Source organism: Lepidochelys kempii, chromosome 4, assembly GCF_965140265.1.
Source record: "Lepidochelys kempii isolate rLepKem1 chromosome 4, rLepKem1.hap2, whole genome shotgun sequence".
In the NCBI taxonomy this organism is placed as follows: Eukaryota; Metazoa; Chordata; order Testudines; family Cheloniidae; genus Lepidochelys; species Lepidochelys kempii.
The window spans coordinates 44,097,040-44,114,519 of NC_133259.1; the positions used below are offsets into that span (position 1 = coordinate 44,097,040).

The 17,480-nt window shown below is 40.1% G+C and overlaps 1 protein-coding gene across 4 annotated transcripts in view; it reads right to left on the bottom strand.

Annotated features, from left to right (window-relative positions):
* The window catches only part of SCLT1 (sodium channel and clathrin linker 1), a 137,010-nt gene that overhangs the window by 40,291 nt on the left and 79,239 nt on the right, over positions 1 to 17,480 (bottom strand). For 3 of the 4 annotated variants that reach the window (XM_073341115.1, XM_073341118.1, XM_073341116.1), the window contains one exon: positions 13,348 to 13,544. In XM_073341115.1, coding sequence (XP_073197216.1) covers positions 13,348 to 13,544 — 197 coding nt within the window. Of the gene's footprint in view, positions 1 to 7,660; positions 8,356 to 13,347; positions 13,545 to 17,480 lie in introns of those variants that run through there. The other variant, XM_073341117.1, reaches the window with a different exon arrangement.

The following is a 17,480-nucleotide window of genomic DNA, read 5'->3' on the forward strand; positions in this document are numbered from 1 at the left end:
AGGATATACTGCTAAACGTAGAGTTTTCTGTTCAGTTTACAAAAACCAAAATGGATCTGCAGCCATCTGCATGGAGGATCACAATGCTGCTGATCTATCAGAAGCTGAGATTAAGTTGAAATTTTTAAAAGCTATTTAAAGAAGGTTAAAGTTTGTGTAACTTTGTACCAGGTGGCATGTAGCCCTTAAAATATGTTGAGAGCTGAGTGCCGATCAACCAAACTTGGACCCCAATCCAAAGCTCCCTGAAGTCAGTCTTCCCATTAACTTCAGTGACCTTTTGACTAGGCCCTGGGTTACTATGCTAAAGGTTAGCTAGAACGAGTTTCATCACAGAGGAGTTCTGCAATGTAGGTATACTTAAGGGTGTTGTTGATTTTCCATTATAAGCCTTCTTTTTGAGGCATTCACCACTACGTTATTTTACTTTTAGATGAATCAACAGTAATATTTCTTAATTCATGGCAAAGCAAGACATTTTGCCTCTATTTTTTAAATACGTATTTGGAATCTGTTAGATTCTAATATGGATGAGGACCTTATTTTCAAGAATGACTACTGAATAAATAGGGGAATCTGAGTGGGAAGTTCTGCTGGAGAAGGGAGAAGGCAAGCTGCTGTTCCTTAGGGACAGTGAGTAAGTTTTTGTGTTTTTTTTGTTTTGCTTTCAGTTTACACAGGCTGGTAGGGGGGCAGTGTGTTGTGAGAGAAGCAGAGTGCTGATTAGGTGATGAGGTTTGCCTGATTTGGGGGCCTATAAAGACAGCCAAACAGCCAGCCAGCAGCACAAAAGCAGCAAACAGAGGAGTTTGAGTGGGAGTTTTAGGGAGGGATTCTGTGGTGTTCTGGTTTTGTTTTGGTGCTTGTTTGTGTTTTGTATTTTTCCTAGGACAGATACAGAGGCAGCACTGGTAGTGACCCGAGGAATGGAAGAAACAATGAATATGACCACATGTGGAAGCTGTGGATTATCCTGGAGTGGGTATCTGAAAAGAGCTTTGTATGTATGAAGTGCCGTCAAATAGAGCTGATGGAAGAGAACATCTGAGGTGTGGAGATGCAGGTGAAAATTATGGTTGAGTTTCAAAGAGGATTCAAGCCGACGATAGAGGGAAGGCGAGAGGATGCTGAAAGGAAAAGTCAAGACTCTGCAGATGCAAGCTGGACTGAAGAACTCTGAGGGGAGGCTGCTGGGTGAGGAGAGTGGCCAGTGGAAGCATCTGACTATGAGAACCAAGCAGAGAAAAAAGACTGGGTAGTGAAAAAGTAGAGCTCAGGAATAGGTTTGCTGAGCTGGAAAATGAAGAAAGGGCACAGCAGGTAGTAACTGAAGTGGGGAGGGCTAGAAAGAAGGGAAGAGTGGCTACACCTATAAGAAGAGGGGAATAATCAATGGAGATACCCAGAGTTTGGAACCCCATGAGGATACAGTATGACTTGCAGAAGATTGCAAGGGAGAACAAAAGACAAGAGGACTTGCAGTCAGAAAGAATAGGAGGTAGGCCAGAGACCAGGTCTCTGTGACTGGTGACTCCCAATTACGACGAACAGACAAGTCCATCACCAGAGCTGATCTGTAGAACAAAAGGGTGTGCTGTCTGCCAGGACCTAAGATACAGGATCTGGACCTGAGGCTGAAGAGGATCCTAATGGGAGAAGAAAAGAATCCACTGATTGTCTTTCACATGGAAACAAATGATACAGCTAGATTCTTGCTAGAATGCATCAAAGGAGACTATGCCAGGCTGGGGAAGATGCTTAAAGAAATGGAGGCTCAGGTGGAATCCCACTGAAGATCACTTGAGCCTCCATTTAAGTGTCTTCCCAGCCTGGCACAGAAACTAGAACTACTAGTGCAGGAAGTGAAACCAGATATTATAGAGATAACAGAAACATGGTGGAAAAATAGTCATGACTGTAGTACACGTATACAAGGGAATGTGCTATTCAGCAAAGACAGAAATAAAGGTAAAGGTGGTGGAGTAGCATTGTTATGAATGATGAAGTAGACTGTAAAGAAATTAGAAGTGATGGAATGGATAAGACAGACTCTGTTTGGGTCAAATCACATTGGCGAAGAAAGCTACCAGAGCTTTCCCTGGGACAGTGCTTGTGTATACTACAGACCCCCCCAGAATCAAATTTGGATATGGAGAGAGAGAGAGAGCGCTCTTTAATTTTTTTAATGAAATAAATACTACTGGGAAATATGTGATTATGGGAGGCTTTAATTTCCCAGATACAGATCTGAGGACAAATGCTACTAATAATGATAGGGCCCAGATCTTCTGGATGAGATAGCTGATGGATTTTTTCACCAAATAGCTGCTGAACCAACAAGAGATGATGCCATCTTAGATTTGCTTTTGGTGAGTAGTGAGGACCTCAAAGAATAACTTGTTGTAGAGGAAAACCTTGGTTCGAGTGATCATGAGCTAATTCAATTTAAACTAGGGCTGTCAAGCGATTAAAAAAGTAATCATGATTAATTACACTGTTAAACGATAACAGAATATAATTTATTTGAATATTTTTTGGATGTTTTCTACATTTTCAAATATATTGATTTCAATTACAGCACAAAATACAAAGTGTACAGGGCTCGCTTTATATTTATTTTTCATTACAAGTATTTGCAAGGTAAAAAAACCCAAAAGAAATAGTATTTTTCAGTTCACCTAATACAAGTACTATAGTGCAAATTTATCATGAAAGTAGAACTTACAAATGTAGAATTATGTAAAAAAAAGAAACCTGCATTCAAAAAAAAAAAAAACAATGTAAAATTTTAGAGCCTGCAAGTCCACTCAGTCCTACTTCTTGTTCAGGCAATTGCTCAGACAAAAAAGTTTGTTTACATTTGAAAGAGATAATGCTGCCTGCTTTTTGTTCACAATGTCACCTGAAAGTGAGAACAGGCATTCTCATGGCGTCACCAGATATTTACTTGCTAGATGTACTAAAGATTTATATGTCCTTTCATGCTTCAACCACCATTCCAGGGGACATGCATCCATGCTGATGACGGGTTCTGCTGGATACCAATCCAAAGCAGTGCGGACCGACGCATGTTCATTTTCATTATCTGAGTCAGATGCCACCAGCAGGAGGTTGATTTTCTTTTTTGGTGGTTTGGGTTCCGTAGTTTCTGCATTGGAGTGTTGCTCTTTTAAGACGTCTGAAAGCATGCTCCACACCTTGTCCCTCTCAGATTTTGGAACATACTTCAGATTCTTAAACCTTGGGTTAAGTGCTGTAGCTATCTTTAGAAATCTCATATTGGTGCCTTCTTTGCATTTTGTGAAATCTGCAGTGAAAGTGTTCTTAAAATGAACTACATGTTCTGGGTCATCATGTAAGACTGCCAGAACAAGAAATATATGGCAGAATGCAGGTAAAAACAGAGCAGGGGATATACAATTCTCCCCTAAGGAGTTCAGTCACAAATTTAATTAACACATTATTTTCTTAATGAGTGTCATCAGCATGGAAGCATGTCCTCTGGAATGGTGGCGGAAGCATGAAGGGGCATACGAATGTTTAGTATATCTGGCATGTAAATACCTTGCAATTCGGGCTACAAAAGTGCCATGCAGATGCCTGTTCTCACTTTCTGGTGACATTGTAAATAAGAAGAGGGCAGCATTATCTCTTGCAAACGTAAACAAACTTGTTTGTCTTAGTGATTGGCTGAACAAGAAGTAGGACTGAATGGAGGCTCTGAAGTTTTACACTGTTTTGTTTTTGAGTGCAGCTATGTGACAAAGAGATTGCACGACAGTACTTGTATGAGGTGAACTGAAAAATACTATTTCTTTTGTTTATCAATTTTATAGTGCAAATATTTGTAATGAAAAAATATACACTTTGATTTCAATTACAACACAGAATACAATATATATAAAAATGTAGAAAAACATCCAAAATATTTAATAAATTTCAATCGGTATGCTATTGTTTAACAGTGCGATTAAAAACTGCGATTAATCACGATTAATTTTTTTAATCACAATTAATTTTTTCAAGTTAATCACGCGAGTTAACTGCGATTAAATCGACAACCCTAGTTTAAACTAAACAGAAGGATAAACAAAAATATATCTGCAACTAGATCCCTGATTTAAAAAGGGAAAACTTAAAAAAATAAGGGAATTAGTTAGGGAAGTGGACTGGATTGAAGAACTCACGGATCTGAATGTGGAGGAGGTCTGGAGCTACTTTAAGTCAAAGTTTCTGAAGCCTGCATCCCAAGCAAGGGGGAAAAAATGTAGGGAAGTGTTACAGATCAAGCTGGTTGAGCAAGCATTTCAAACAGGTGATTAAGAGAAATCCTTAAGATGGAAGATGGGAAGGATCAGTGAGAAAAGCTGTATCTTGGAGGTCAGAAAGTGTAGGGATAAAGTGAGAACTGCCAAAAGCCAAGCAAGCGTGGGACCTTGCAAAGGAAATTAAAATCAATAATAAAAGGTTTCATAGCTATATAAATAAAAAGAAAACAAAGAAAGGAGAAGTGGGACAGCTAAACATGAGGATAGCAAACTCGGCATAGCCCAACACCCAAAATACTGTGTCTCAGTTTTTAATAAGGGTAATGAAAATCTTAGGGGTAGTGGCAGGGTGGCTAATTGGAACAAGGATATGGAAGTAGAAGTTATCAAATCTAAGGTAGAAGTCAAACTCAAACAGCTTAATAGGACTAAAATCGGGGGGCCCTAATAATCTCTATCCAAGAATATTAAAGGAACTGACACATGAAATTGCAAGCCCAATAGCAAGGATTTTTAATGAATCTGTAACCTTGGGGGTTGTATCCCATGACTGGAGAACTGCTAATGTAGCGCCTATTTTTAAGAAAGGGAAAAAAGTGATCCAGGAAACTACAGGCCTGTTAGTATGACCACAATTCTATTCAAGGTCTTGGAACAAATTCTGAAAGAGAAAATAGTTAAGGACATGGAGGTAAACGATAACTGGGATAAAATACAACATGGTTTTACAAAAGGTAGATTGTGCCAGTCCATCCTGATCTCCTCCTTTGAGGAGATAAACTGACTTTTTATACAAAGGAAATCCAGTAGATCTAATCTACCTGGATTTCAGTAAAACATTTGATACAGTTCCACATGGGAAATTAGTTAAATTGGAAAACATGGGGATTAATATGAAAACTGAAAGGTGGATAAGGAATTGGTTAGAGGGGAGTCTAAAATGGGTCATACTGAAAGGTGAACTGTCTGGCTAGCAGTGGAATCCCTCAGGGATCAGTCTTGGGGCCAATCTTCTTTAACATTTTTATTAGTGAGCTTGGCACAAAAAGTGAGTGTGTGCTAATAAAATTTGCGGATGACACAAAGTTGGGAGATATTGCCAGTATGTAAATTTTCATAATAGTAGCTGTGTTAGTCTGTATCCGCAAAAAGAAAAAGGAGTACTTGTGGCACCTTAGAGACTAACAAATTGATTTGAGCATAAGCTTTTGTGAGCTACAGCTCACTTCATCGGACGCATGCACTGGAAAATACAGTGGTGAGATTTATATACATAGAGAACATGAAACAATGTGTTACCATACACACTGTAACCAGAGTGATCAGGTACGGTGAGCTATTACCAGCAGGAAAGCGGAGGGGGAGGGGGAGAAAATCTTTTGTAGTGATGATCAAGGTGGGCCATTTACAGCAGTTGACAAGAACGTGTGAGGAACAGGGGAGGGGGGATAAACATCCCTCCCCCCTCCCAGTGTTCCTCACACGTTCTTGTCAACTGCTGTAAATGGCCCACCTTGATCATCACTACAAAAGGGTCCCCCCCCCCCACTGGTAATAGCTCACCTTACCTGATCACTCTGGTTACAGTGTGTATGGTAACTTCAAACTGGAACAGGTGCAGAGAAGGGCTACTAGGACGATCAGAGGAACAGAAAACCTACCTTATGAGAGAAGACTCAAAAAACTTGGCTTATTTAGCCTAACCAAAAGAAGGCTCGGGGAGATATGATTGCGCTCTATAAATACATCAGAGGGATAAATACCAGGGAGGGAGAGGAGTTATTTAAGCTAAGCACCTATGTCAACACAAGAACAGATATATATAAACTGGCCATCAACAAGTTTAGGCTTGAAATTAGATGAAGGTTTCTAATCATCAGAGAGGTGAAGTTCTGGAGCAGCCTTCCGAGGGGAGAAGTGGAGGGCAAAAATCCTAACTGGCTTCAAGACTGAACTTGATAAGTTTATGGAGGGGATGGTAATGATGAGACTGCCTACAACAGCACGTAGCCCAGGGGTTGGCGACCTTTGGCATGCAGCCCATCAGGGTAATCCACTGGCAGACTGCAAGACATTTTGTTTATGTTGACCGTATGCTGGCATAGCCCCCCACAGCTCCCAGTGGCAATGATTTGCTGTTCCCGGCCAATGGGAGCTGCAGGAAATGGCAGCTAGCACCTCCCTGCAGCCTGTGGCTTCCCGCAGATCCCATTGGCCGGGAATGGCAAACTGTGGTCACTGGGAGCTGCGGGGGCCATGCTTGCGGACGGTCAACATAAACAAAAGGTCTTGCGACCCGCCAGCAGTCTACCTTGATGGGCCACATGCCGAAGGTTGCCAACCCCCGATGTAGCCAATCTGTGACTGCTAGCAGCAAATATCTCCAATAGCCCGTTACGGGACACTAGATGGGGAGGGCTCGGAGTTACTACAGAGAATTCTTTCCCAGGTGTCTGTCTAGTGGGTCTTTGCCACATGCTCAGGGTCTAACTGATCACCATATTTAGGGATGGGAAGGAATTTCCCCCCATGTCAGACTGGCAGAGATCCTGGGGTTTTTTTTTGCCTTCCTTTGCAGTGTGGGGCACAGATCACTTCCAGGTTTAAACTAGTGTAAATGGCAAATTCTCTGCAACTTGAAGTCTTTAAATCATGATTTGAGGACTTCAGAAACTCAGCCAGAGGTTATGGTGTATTACAGGACAAGGTGGCCTGCCATGTGCAGGAGGTCAGACTAGATGATCTTGATGGTCCCTTCAGATCTTAAAGTCTATGGGTCTATGAGTCTATAAATAGTATAACTAATTTTCATATCAATTGCATTCCACACTACATGCCTTGGTATGGGGGCAAGCAGAGTGTCTAAAATATTTAAAATAGCATATACAAAAATAGGTACAATTTATTTTATTTATGGGTATTTTTAAGGCTCTTGTCAATGTAGTATCAGAGCATCAATCATGTAGAATATAGATTTAATGAAGAATTACACTATACCAAAGTCAAACATTTTTTGGGCAGGGGAGGGAGGCAAAGAATTGGTTTCCACTTTTACCATATCTACATCATGGTGGACAAACTGATTCTTTTAGCTTCATTTTCTGAGGAGGGCTAAAATTATAGATATTTATAAGCACTAACTATGATGTCACCTCTAAAGGTGACACCACTTGCTGCCAGACTTAGTGCAGAATATCTGCTACAGCGACTGAGGTACTCCACATGGCTTGCGTATAGATTTTAATATGGAAAGAATTGAGGTTTTTTTATTTTCTGCTCATTAAGGCAGTACTGTCTGATGAAATAGCTATTACACTAGTAAATAGGACATTAACTCTTTGTAGGACATCAACAGATGACACCATGAGGACAATTTCTCACATATAAATAGGAACATTTCATGAAAAATATGAGTCACATTTTGAAGGTTCAAAGACCACAACAGACATGATAAACAGGTTGTTATATCCCATGTCAGCAGTTTGATGAAGCTAAATCAACAACTGAAGGTTCTGACCCATTACAGCAATGTTTTAGCATTTTTGTCCTACACATAACTTTGAAAGGGAAAGTGGCTATTTCCACAGATGATTTCACTCTTCCTAGAATGCTTTATTTATTTATTTTTAACGGAAAGGTGTGTTTAATAAAGTCCAACATCAGCCAGGATGACCCATGATGCTGGATTGAGAAGAACAGTTTGAGTAGTTTCTTTGCTCTTGGATGTTTTTTTTCCTGTCTCTTTCAGCTCACATGTTGCTTTAGCTGACTGAATGGCTAATCCTCAGACAATACAATGTGCATTTACAGAGAGCAAACGCCAGATTACATTTGTTTACTCACACAAATGCAATTGTTTAAAATTATCTTTCTGTAAAACACTATGAAAAAAGTTTTCTCCACTACTCAAATATTTAGAAAAGATAGAAAATATCAGCAAGAGTTAACTAATTACACACAGTCAGCTGTTCAAATAAGTTAATGCATACAAACTTGGAAAATGAGATGTATTGTTCATTACACTTCACATAAGAGCTCTGGGTTTTGATGGCTTCTTTCTGAAGAAGTGAAACAAGATTTTCTTCCTCTAAGAAAAAAATTGAAATCTTTGCTAAATAGCGTATATGGTGGCTTTAAAAGAGTTCATAAAGCTCTCCCCTGGATAGCTATTCTAAAAATCAAACTATTTGGATCAGCATTCAGCCTGAAAAAAAGTTTTTGGCAACACTAAATCTTGTAGTTGTGTAGCATCAGCAACAATTTTAATCTCTCAGGAATCACTGCAAGTCTTCTAAACAGATTGTGGAAGTTGCTTCATTTCCTAAACTTTAGCAGCTCTCTAAAAGTATCTGTTCACAGTAACTGGTCATCTAAAGTGAAATTTAAAATTCAGTGTTGTAAATCTGGCTATGCGGAGATGTTTCATACCATGAATATGTATTAAATAAGGGGCACAATCTTGCTTCAATTCAAGTCAACAGTGGTTTAAACAGTAGAAGACCCAAGATGATCAGCCACACTCAGGGAAGATAATGATTAACGTTAGGTGGTGAACATGTTCTATTAAAACTTTGCCCACCCTTTAAGCAGGATGCTTTTGAAAAATTCAAATTTCACTAAAGTTTAAAGTCACAGTAAGCTATTTTCAAAACACACATCCTAGATGTGTAAAGAGACAATGTCATCTAAGAGGAAAAAAAAACAATCGCACTGCTATTTAAAATATTTTACCCACTAAGACTATTATAATAAAGATAAGGGAGAAAAATCTAACCCACTCTGTAGGGTGTAAATAACTACTCAGGTGCAGGACAGTGGAGAATCAGGGCTAAAATATAGTTAAATATCTTTTCAGTTTCTATTGTCTATGATACTATTGGTCGTTCACTACATCGCTAAAACCCTGAAACACAGTCAATACTAATGATTAAGTACATTTTTAGTGTGTCTTGTTCCATCCTCTCATTAGCCTATTTATATCTCTTCTCATCAAAACCAGGCACAAATCTTTTTCTATCCATCATCCTCTCCCTCCCGCTTATCAACAATTCTCCTCCCACAGATACATTGCTTTTCCTCCTTAATGTACAATATTTGGCCATTTAACCCTTCCCCTTCTGCTGTCTTCCTTCCTCATCCATGACATGCTCTGATCCTCACTCGCCCTTCGACTGCTTATTGGCCAGTCTCCAAAGCCTTCTCTATTCCCAGCTGCTATCTCAGATACAATTCCTGCTAAGTACAGCAGGAAAAAGTTAACTTAGCTCCTGTTAAACAGAAATAGCTTTGGAACAGAGTTATGCTGCCAAACATTGTCAGTGTTAATGCGGGTCAGAGATGGCTTTCCTGTACTTTACACAAACTAATGGCATTTACAAGACAAGTTTGCTTTCTTCTCTAGAAAGAGAAACAAACAGTATGTGTGTTAGCAGCAATGTACAGTTATTGTAGGACACAAACTTCAGAGGTTATTTTCCCTGTTCCAGTTGGAGACCTGGGCTCAGCTCCAACTCAGACTAAGAGCATTCTGTTTCTGACAGCTGAAAAGGTTGAATGAGATTTACAAATAAAAGTTATGCTTCAAAAAATTCACCAGTTATCTACTACAAAGAGAACATCAGGAGCATTATGGTTCATTTTAGGACATGTAATCTGTTAAAAATAATTATATGTGACAAGTCTATCGATTAATCCGAGGTTTAAAAAACCAAGCTTGTGAACTTTTAATATTTCCTTTTTAACAACCTCTTAAATGAAAATGTTTTACATTTCACAATACCTGTAAGAGCAAAAATCTTTCCTTTTTTTAAACTTACATTTGAAATTTGTTTATCATCTTCCTGATAAGGAATCACATTAGCATGTGCGTATACTTGAGTACATCTTGCATTTTGGAAAATGAATATAGCTATAAAAATGACATTTTAACTTTCTCACATTAGTGTACATGCATACAAACTAATTCTTTTTGTGATGTGAAAAATGAATGCACTTTATCCACATTGAAAACACTGCCTAGTATATTTTGTTTTATGTCTGTGTTATTAGGATTGACTGCATGCACTAATACACAATAACTAAAGAGCACTATTCAAACAGTCTCTACTTGTCTACCTACAGTCTCTACGTGTCTATGGACTTTAAATCTAAAAAAACATGCCACGTGTCCCTGGGGATGAAAACACCACAAGCTGAAGAATCAGATCAGGATAAATGGAGACAGTCTGATATGTTTGTCTGCTGAACTGATCAATTCACTTGTCATTTTTATTTAAATTAACATACGTAGGCACTCGAGTGTGAGGTGAAGATCTTAGGAGTTCAAGCTGTATCTGAAACTCAAATACAATCCTTTGTAGGTACCCTGATGTTGCCTGTAGCCATCAGGCTGCGCTAGTAAAGATGGGGAAACAGCCTCATTTGGGAAAGAGGATGAAATCACTCCCAGAACCACTGGATCTGGTTTAGCTTTATCTTCCATATACTCCAAAGGGGCTGGCTGATCTTGGCAAGGACATGGTAAGTAAGGTTCATGGTCTGATTCTGGGTGCCTAGTATAAGGATCCTAAGGGATCCAATACTGCCTGTATGAGGAGGACCTCTTGAGAGGGTATCACCAGTCTCTTGGAAAGTTATATCTGGTCAGAGAATGGAACTCTGATCTCTTAGGGCTTCTGTCTGGGCCTCTTTCTCTATGGGAGGGTAGAAGCTCTTTTGGAGAGACTGACTCACTGAATGAAAAAACTGGAACCCGAACTACTGGCGAACCGGTAGGGTACTGAGGCTTGCAGGTGGGAGACGAGAGCAACTCCATGTCCTCCAGAGTAACTATGTCTTTGAATAAAGACAGACGAGAGGAAGGGGAAGGAGGATAGAGAAGAGTAAAAATGTCATCTGGGGAGATGTAGTTCTCAGACTGCCCCAGGGTATGGCGTAGGTCAATTGGTAGAGCTGTTGGAACTGGTGCTTCCCTAGCCACAGTGGAAGCCTGATCTGTCTGCGGCCATGACGATATTAGCCCAAAGTGTAATCTCTACATCAAAGGGAGTGGCAGTGGATGTATGTCTTTCAGTTTGCATGTCAGAACCGGTACCAGAGCTGACAGATCCATGCTCCTTTGTACCACTTTTTCCTGTTGAGGTGGTTTACTTGGGCTTAAATCTTTAGGATCCATGCACAAGGATTCTTCCGACTTTGAAGAAGTCAGGGAGAATCTCTTTTCTTTGGGGCAGCTTTGGAAAAAAAAGAGGGTTTGTCTCTATGTTTGTGAGAGTGCCCTTTACTCTCATGAGAAATCATCTCCTTAGGTTTGGAAGTCTTAGTCTTGACTCCTGAGCTCATACTTGGAGGGGCACTCCCTGGCCCAGGTCTGATTGGGGTCTCATGGCCTCCTCCTCCAGATATTTTATGTCTTAGCTCTCAACCCTCAAGTTCTTGGAAGGAAGTGGTGGCAAATACTACACTTAGCTGAGATGTGAGCCTGGGGTAGACAATAAAGGCAGCACTGGTGTTTCTCATTCATTGAAAAGGAGAGGGGGCAGGAAGTGCAATGCTTGTATCCCAGGACTCTAGGCATAAGCCTATCCTCCCAGGAAAAATAATGAACTATGCCAGGACTTAAGACTAAAAGAGTAAAAATATAAAATAAACTATTTACAATATATTTACAGACTAAAACAGTCGAAGGAAGAAGCTGTGGACACAGAATATTCTGACTCCGACCATGAAGCAGTAGAAGGAACTGGAAAGGTGCCAGTGTGCACTTTCCGTCATTCTCTCAGTTCAGAGCACAAGAAGAACAACTACGTATGTGCAGACCAATGGATACTGCTTGCTAAATATCTCTGAACTCAGGAGCATGGTACGCACACATGCCCGCATTTGGAATACACATAGGGACCATCACTCAAAGAACTATTTAATATATATACCGATGAGAAGAAATAGAACAGCAGAGCTGCTATTTGCACAACTTCAAAAACCACTATATACAGGAGATATGTCGTTTTCTTCTCATGCTACATTTGGTTGCTAGGTTTAGCAGAACCCTGCCAATAAGGAGAAGCAGTCTGTGGACTAAAGGGAGGCCAAGGAAAGGGGGCCTGGAAGAGAACGAGTGCCCTGGGACATTAACGCACTCTTGCTTTGAGGTGTGCGCCAATGAGCCTTTCAGCCCAACTCACGTGGCGCTGAGGCAAAGAAGAACATCTGGAGGAAATGAAGCCTAAATGGAGACTCATCCCTGACACCCAATTCCAAGAGCACTGGACTAACAGAGCTTTCCCCAGAAGAGTGTGCACACAGCATATGTCTACATTGCAATTAAATACCTGTGGCTGACCCAGGCTTTTGGGGCTCAGGCTAAGAGGCCCTTTAATTAGGCAAGCCCACTTGCCTACCCCACAATTAAGCAGCCCTTTAGCTTGAGCCTTGTGAGCTCAAGCCAGCTTACATGGGCCAGCTGCAGGTGTTTAACTGCAGTGTAGACAGACACACCTTAGAGGTATGACCATACACTCCAGTGATGGTATTAAAGATCCTGCATAAGCCAAAGATGGTGGAGAAGGACCCAGAGACTGGCTATGGCCAAAGAGACTCCAGGACCCTGGTCCAGCGAAAAACAAAGAGTGTAATAATGAAAACTAGGCAACACCAACTGGGATACTGTTTAACATAAAAGTTGCTCTAAATATGGAGCAAGGTCCCTAATAACAAAATCTAGCCAAGAAAGAAAGGAACTGAGATGACAAAGGTCATATGGCTCTTTTATAACCTCATCTCAGAGCATCTGGTGTCATAAGAGAGACTCATGCAGCTCCAACAGGCCATGTTTTCAGAATGTTCCTGAAATTCCATGATTCATCCCACAACTGTGAATATACAGAGGGTACCTTGAAGAACTGTAAATATAGGTGTTTTCATAAGCCAAAGTTAAGTTTTCTAAAATGAGTGAAGTTTACTTAAAAAACAGTATTAAAATAAAGTGACATATTGGAACTACTTTTTTTGCCATTACAAAAGGTCAAAAACACACACAGTATTGTCTGTTTGGCAACGTATAAAGACTGATTGCACTTACTTCAGATTATTGATCCTGGTTTCTGTAGTTTCTGTAAGCTTCTTTGTTTCTTCCTTCCACCGGTTTGTTGCTTTTTGCTGAGCCACCAACAAACGTCTCAGTTCAACAGTGGAATTTCGATTAGTGACTTCCATCTCTTTCAGTCGAACCTCAAACCCATGCTCCTTCACTGAATGCTCATGTTCCATTGTGCTTATCTACAGTAAAAACAAAAACAAAAAACAAACACCACAATCGGCCACAATCAGACAATAGAAGTTTGCAACTTTAATCCAAGAATAAAAACCCCCAAAACATTCACGTTAAATGTGCATACAGAAATATGCTCATAAAATCCATTTAAAATCTAGGACAAATGTCGATAAACGTAGTGAAGATTCTGATTACTATTGTTTTTATAAATTGAATATATGCTTTATCCTTCTTCCCTGAATTCTGTAAACTACTTGTATTCTAAGAAGTTGAGCTCTCTGGGGAAGGGCTTACATCTTGTATGTTTGGAAAGCACCTATCACATTGTGAGAACTTCTAAAATTCAAGAACTACTAAAATTCAAATACTAAGTAACTGTGCAGGCTCAGTTGTGTGCTTAACTGAGACCTTGTTTAGGTGTACAATTGTACACACAGAGTGCCAGGTCCTTACACAAGCAAATACAGCAACAAAGGTTAGATAACCAATTATGTTGAATATACATTTAGCCTATTGATACATCGGATTTCAGATGAACAAGAAAGCCATCTTGCTGGCTTTGAGGAGTCCATAGTCTGAATGTACAACCTGGAGTATAGTGAAAATCCTGTAAACTGACTTTGAAAAGCCTGGTGGACATAAGTATTGGTTAACTCAAAGTTTTAATTTGACGGGTTAGTGTGTAAACAATCACTCTCTCCACACATCCTTCCCCAACTCATGTTTTTCAGTTGTTTCTGTTAGTATCTTTGATCTTAAATGACACTTGTTGAAAATGCGGCAGAGTCTCCTCTGGCACCTTATAGACTAACAGACGTATTGGAGCATAAGCTTTCGTGGGTGAATACCCACTTCGTCAGATGCATGTAGTGGAAATTTCCAGAGGCAGGTATAAATATGCAAGCAAGAATCAGCCTAGGAATAACAAGGTTAGTTCAATCAGGAAGGATGAGGCCCTCTTCTAGCAGTTGAGGTGTGAATACCAAGGGAGGAGAAACTGCTTTTGTATGTGGCTAGCCATTCACAGTCTTTGTTTAATCCTGAGCTGATGGTGTCAAATTTGCAAATGAACTGAAGCTCAGCAGTTTCTCTTTAAAGTCTGGTCCTGAAGTTGTTTTGCTGCAGGATGGCTACCCTTAAATCTGCTATTGTGTGTCTAGAGAGGTTGAAGTGTTCTCCTACAGGTTTCTGTATATTGCCATTCCTAATATCGGATTTGTGTCCATTTATCCTTTTACGTAGGGACTGTCCAGTTTGGCCGATGCACATAGCAGAGGGGCATTGCTGGCACATGATGGCGTATATTACATTGATGGATGTGCAGGTGAATGAACTGGTGATGGTGTGGCTGATCTGGTTAGGTCCTGGGATGGAGTCACTGGTGTAGATATGTGGGCAGAGTTGGCATCAAGGTTTGTTGCATGGATTGGTTCCTGAGTTAGAGTTACTATGGTGCGGTGTGTAGTTGTTAGTGAGATTATGCTTCAGGTTGGAAGGTTGTCTGTGGGCGAGGACTGGCCTGCCTTCCAAGGCCAGTGAAATTGAGGGATCGTTGTCCAGGATGGGTTGTAGATCACTGATGATACGCTGGAGAGGTTTTAGCAGAGGACTGTATGTGATGGCCAGTGGAGTTCTGGTTTCTTTCTTGGGCTTGTCTTGCAGCAGGTGGCTTCTAGGTACATGTCTGGCTCTGTTGATCCATTTCTTTATTTTCTTGTGTGGGTACTGTAGGTTTGAGAATGCTTGGTGAAGATCTTGTAGTGTTGGCCTCTGTCTGAGGAGTTGGAGCAAATGCGGTTGTACCTCAGCACTTGGCTGTAGACAATGGCTCGTGTGGTGTGTCCGGGATGGAAGCTGGAGACATGAAGGTAGGAATAGCAGTCAGTGGGTTTTCGGTATACGGTGGTGTTAACGTGACCATCACTTACGTGCACCGTGGTGTCAAGGAAGTGGACCTCCCGTTTAGATTGGTCGAGGCTGAGGTTGATCGTCGGGTGGAAGCTATTGAAATCGTGGTGGAATTCTTCCAGGGTTTCCTTCCTATGGGTCCAGATGATGAAGATGTCATCCCCGGTCGGGGCTCTAAGGGTATGTTGATTTGTTCCTGTGTTAGTGTAGGGAGTGTCCAGAGTAGATGGTGCAGTTTCTTAGTGTATTCCTCAATGGGATCTGAGGAAAGTGGCCTGTGGAATTTGGTATTGGAGAGCTGTCTGGCAGCCTCCTTTCGGTAGTCAGATCTTCATGATGACAACAGCACCCCTTTTATCAGCCTCTTTGATCATGTCAGCGTTGTTTCTGAGGCTGTGGATGGCATTGCATTCTGAACGACTTAGGTTATGAGGCAAGCGATGTTGTTTTTCCACAATTTCTGCCTGTGCATGTCGGCGGAAGCATCCTACGTATAGGTCCAGACTGTCATTTCGACCCTCAAGAGGAGTCCATGTCAAGTTCTTCTTCTTGTGTTGTTGGTGGGAGGGTATCTGTGTATCAGTGTGCTGTTCAGTGTTATCTTGAAAGTATTCTTTGAGTCGGAGACGGTGAAAGTAGGCTTCCAGATCACCGCACAACTGTATCATGTTTGTGGGGGTGGCGGGGCAGAAGGAGAGTCTCTGAGATAGGACAGACTCTTCTGCCGGGCTGAGTGTGTAGCTGGATAGATTGATGATATTGCTGGGTGAGTTAGGGGTACCACTGTGAGTTAGGGGTACCCATGTGGCAGGTAGGATTTTAGACTGCTTACAGTCCTTTTTCCTTTGTAGAGGATGTACACGTGCAATCCTACAAATTGACAGCTTTAGAAACAATTTTTTCTAAATTTACCTATATCAAAAAACTCCAAATGAGTATTTTTATATATAAAAATAAATAATGGGTCAATGGGATGACGTGTCTCATTTCTGCAGAATTGCCTATAAATATTTGTATTTAAATTTACATACAACATTAAATAAGAATTCTAAATCATTACATCACATTTCTTTCGTAAGAATGGCATGGCCTAAATAGATCAAATTTTCAAAGTTATTATTGCAACATTAGATTTTGAAGATTCATTCCCCCCCATAACTATCCTATTTGAATACACAAGATATAAATAGGAATATATTACCTGAAAAAGCAATGTAAACTCATTTATTTTGCTTATTGCACGAATATAAAGGAGCACCTCATCTACTTTGGCATTTTATAATTCTAGAATTCTTACAGATAATAGAAAAACCTTAGTTTCATACTATTAAAATAAATTGTAACAAAAACAAGCTCAGGCTTTGAGTTATTTAAAAAAACAAAACTCACTTCCATTTGTGCCCCCAAACAAATCCACTGGCACATGAATTCTAAAACTGTAATGTAACGTTCATTCATTTTTTATAGGTGTAAGTTATATGTGACATTAAAGAGAATCTTTTCTATTCCAGTAGTGACTATTGATTTTTTTTCTTTTCTGTAGTTAGAAGTAACATTGAAACTTATCATAAAATAAAGATTAAGGGGGAAAACTTCTTGAGTTTTGTTACTTTATGAGTAAATAGTCGTCCGCCTACACCCCACACCGTCTTTCACACAGAAACAAAGGATAGAAATATTTTTTAAAACCTAGAAAATATGATTATGAAACCATGAAAATTGGCATAAGGCTGATAAAGTACATGAAACTGCTTTTAACTTTTGTTGTTAAACTATTTTGATTTGATGGTATACCTTTAAAGTTTATGTATTCCATTAAAAGTTTTTTAAATCAGTTTCTTTTCTCTAAGTGTGTTGATGCAACATTGTAAGTCTCAAAAAAACCAAAAACCTGGTAACATTTGTCTGTACATTCTAAAAAATTAAGCACTGTGGTATCTTAGCACCATTTATTCACATAAATAAAACAACCCCCTAACACAAAGAAATGATAAGATTTAGTTAAGTCAGTAAAATATTTCCATCCTGCAAAC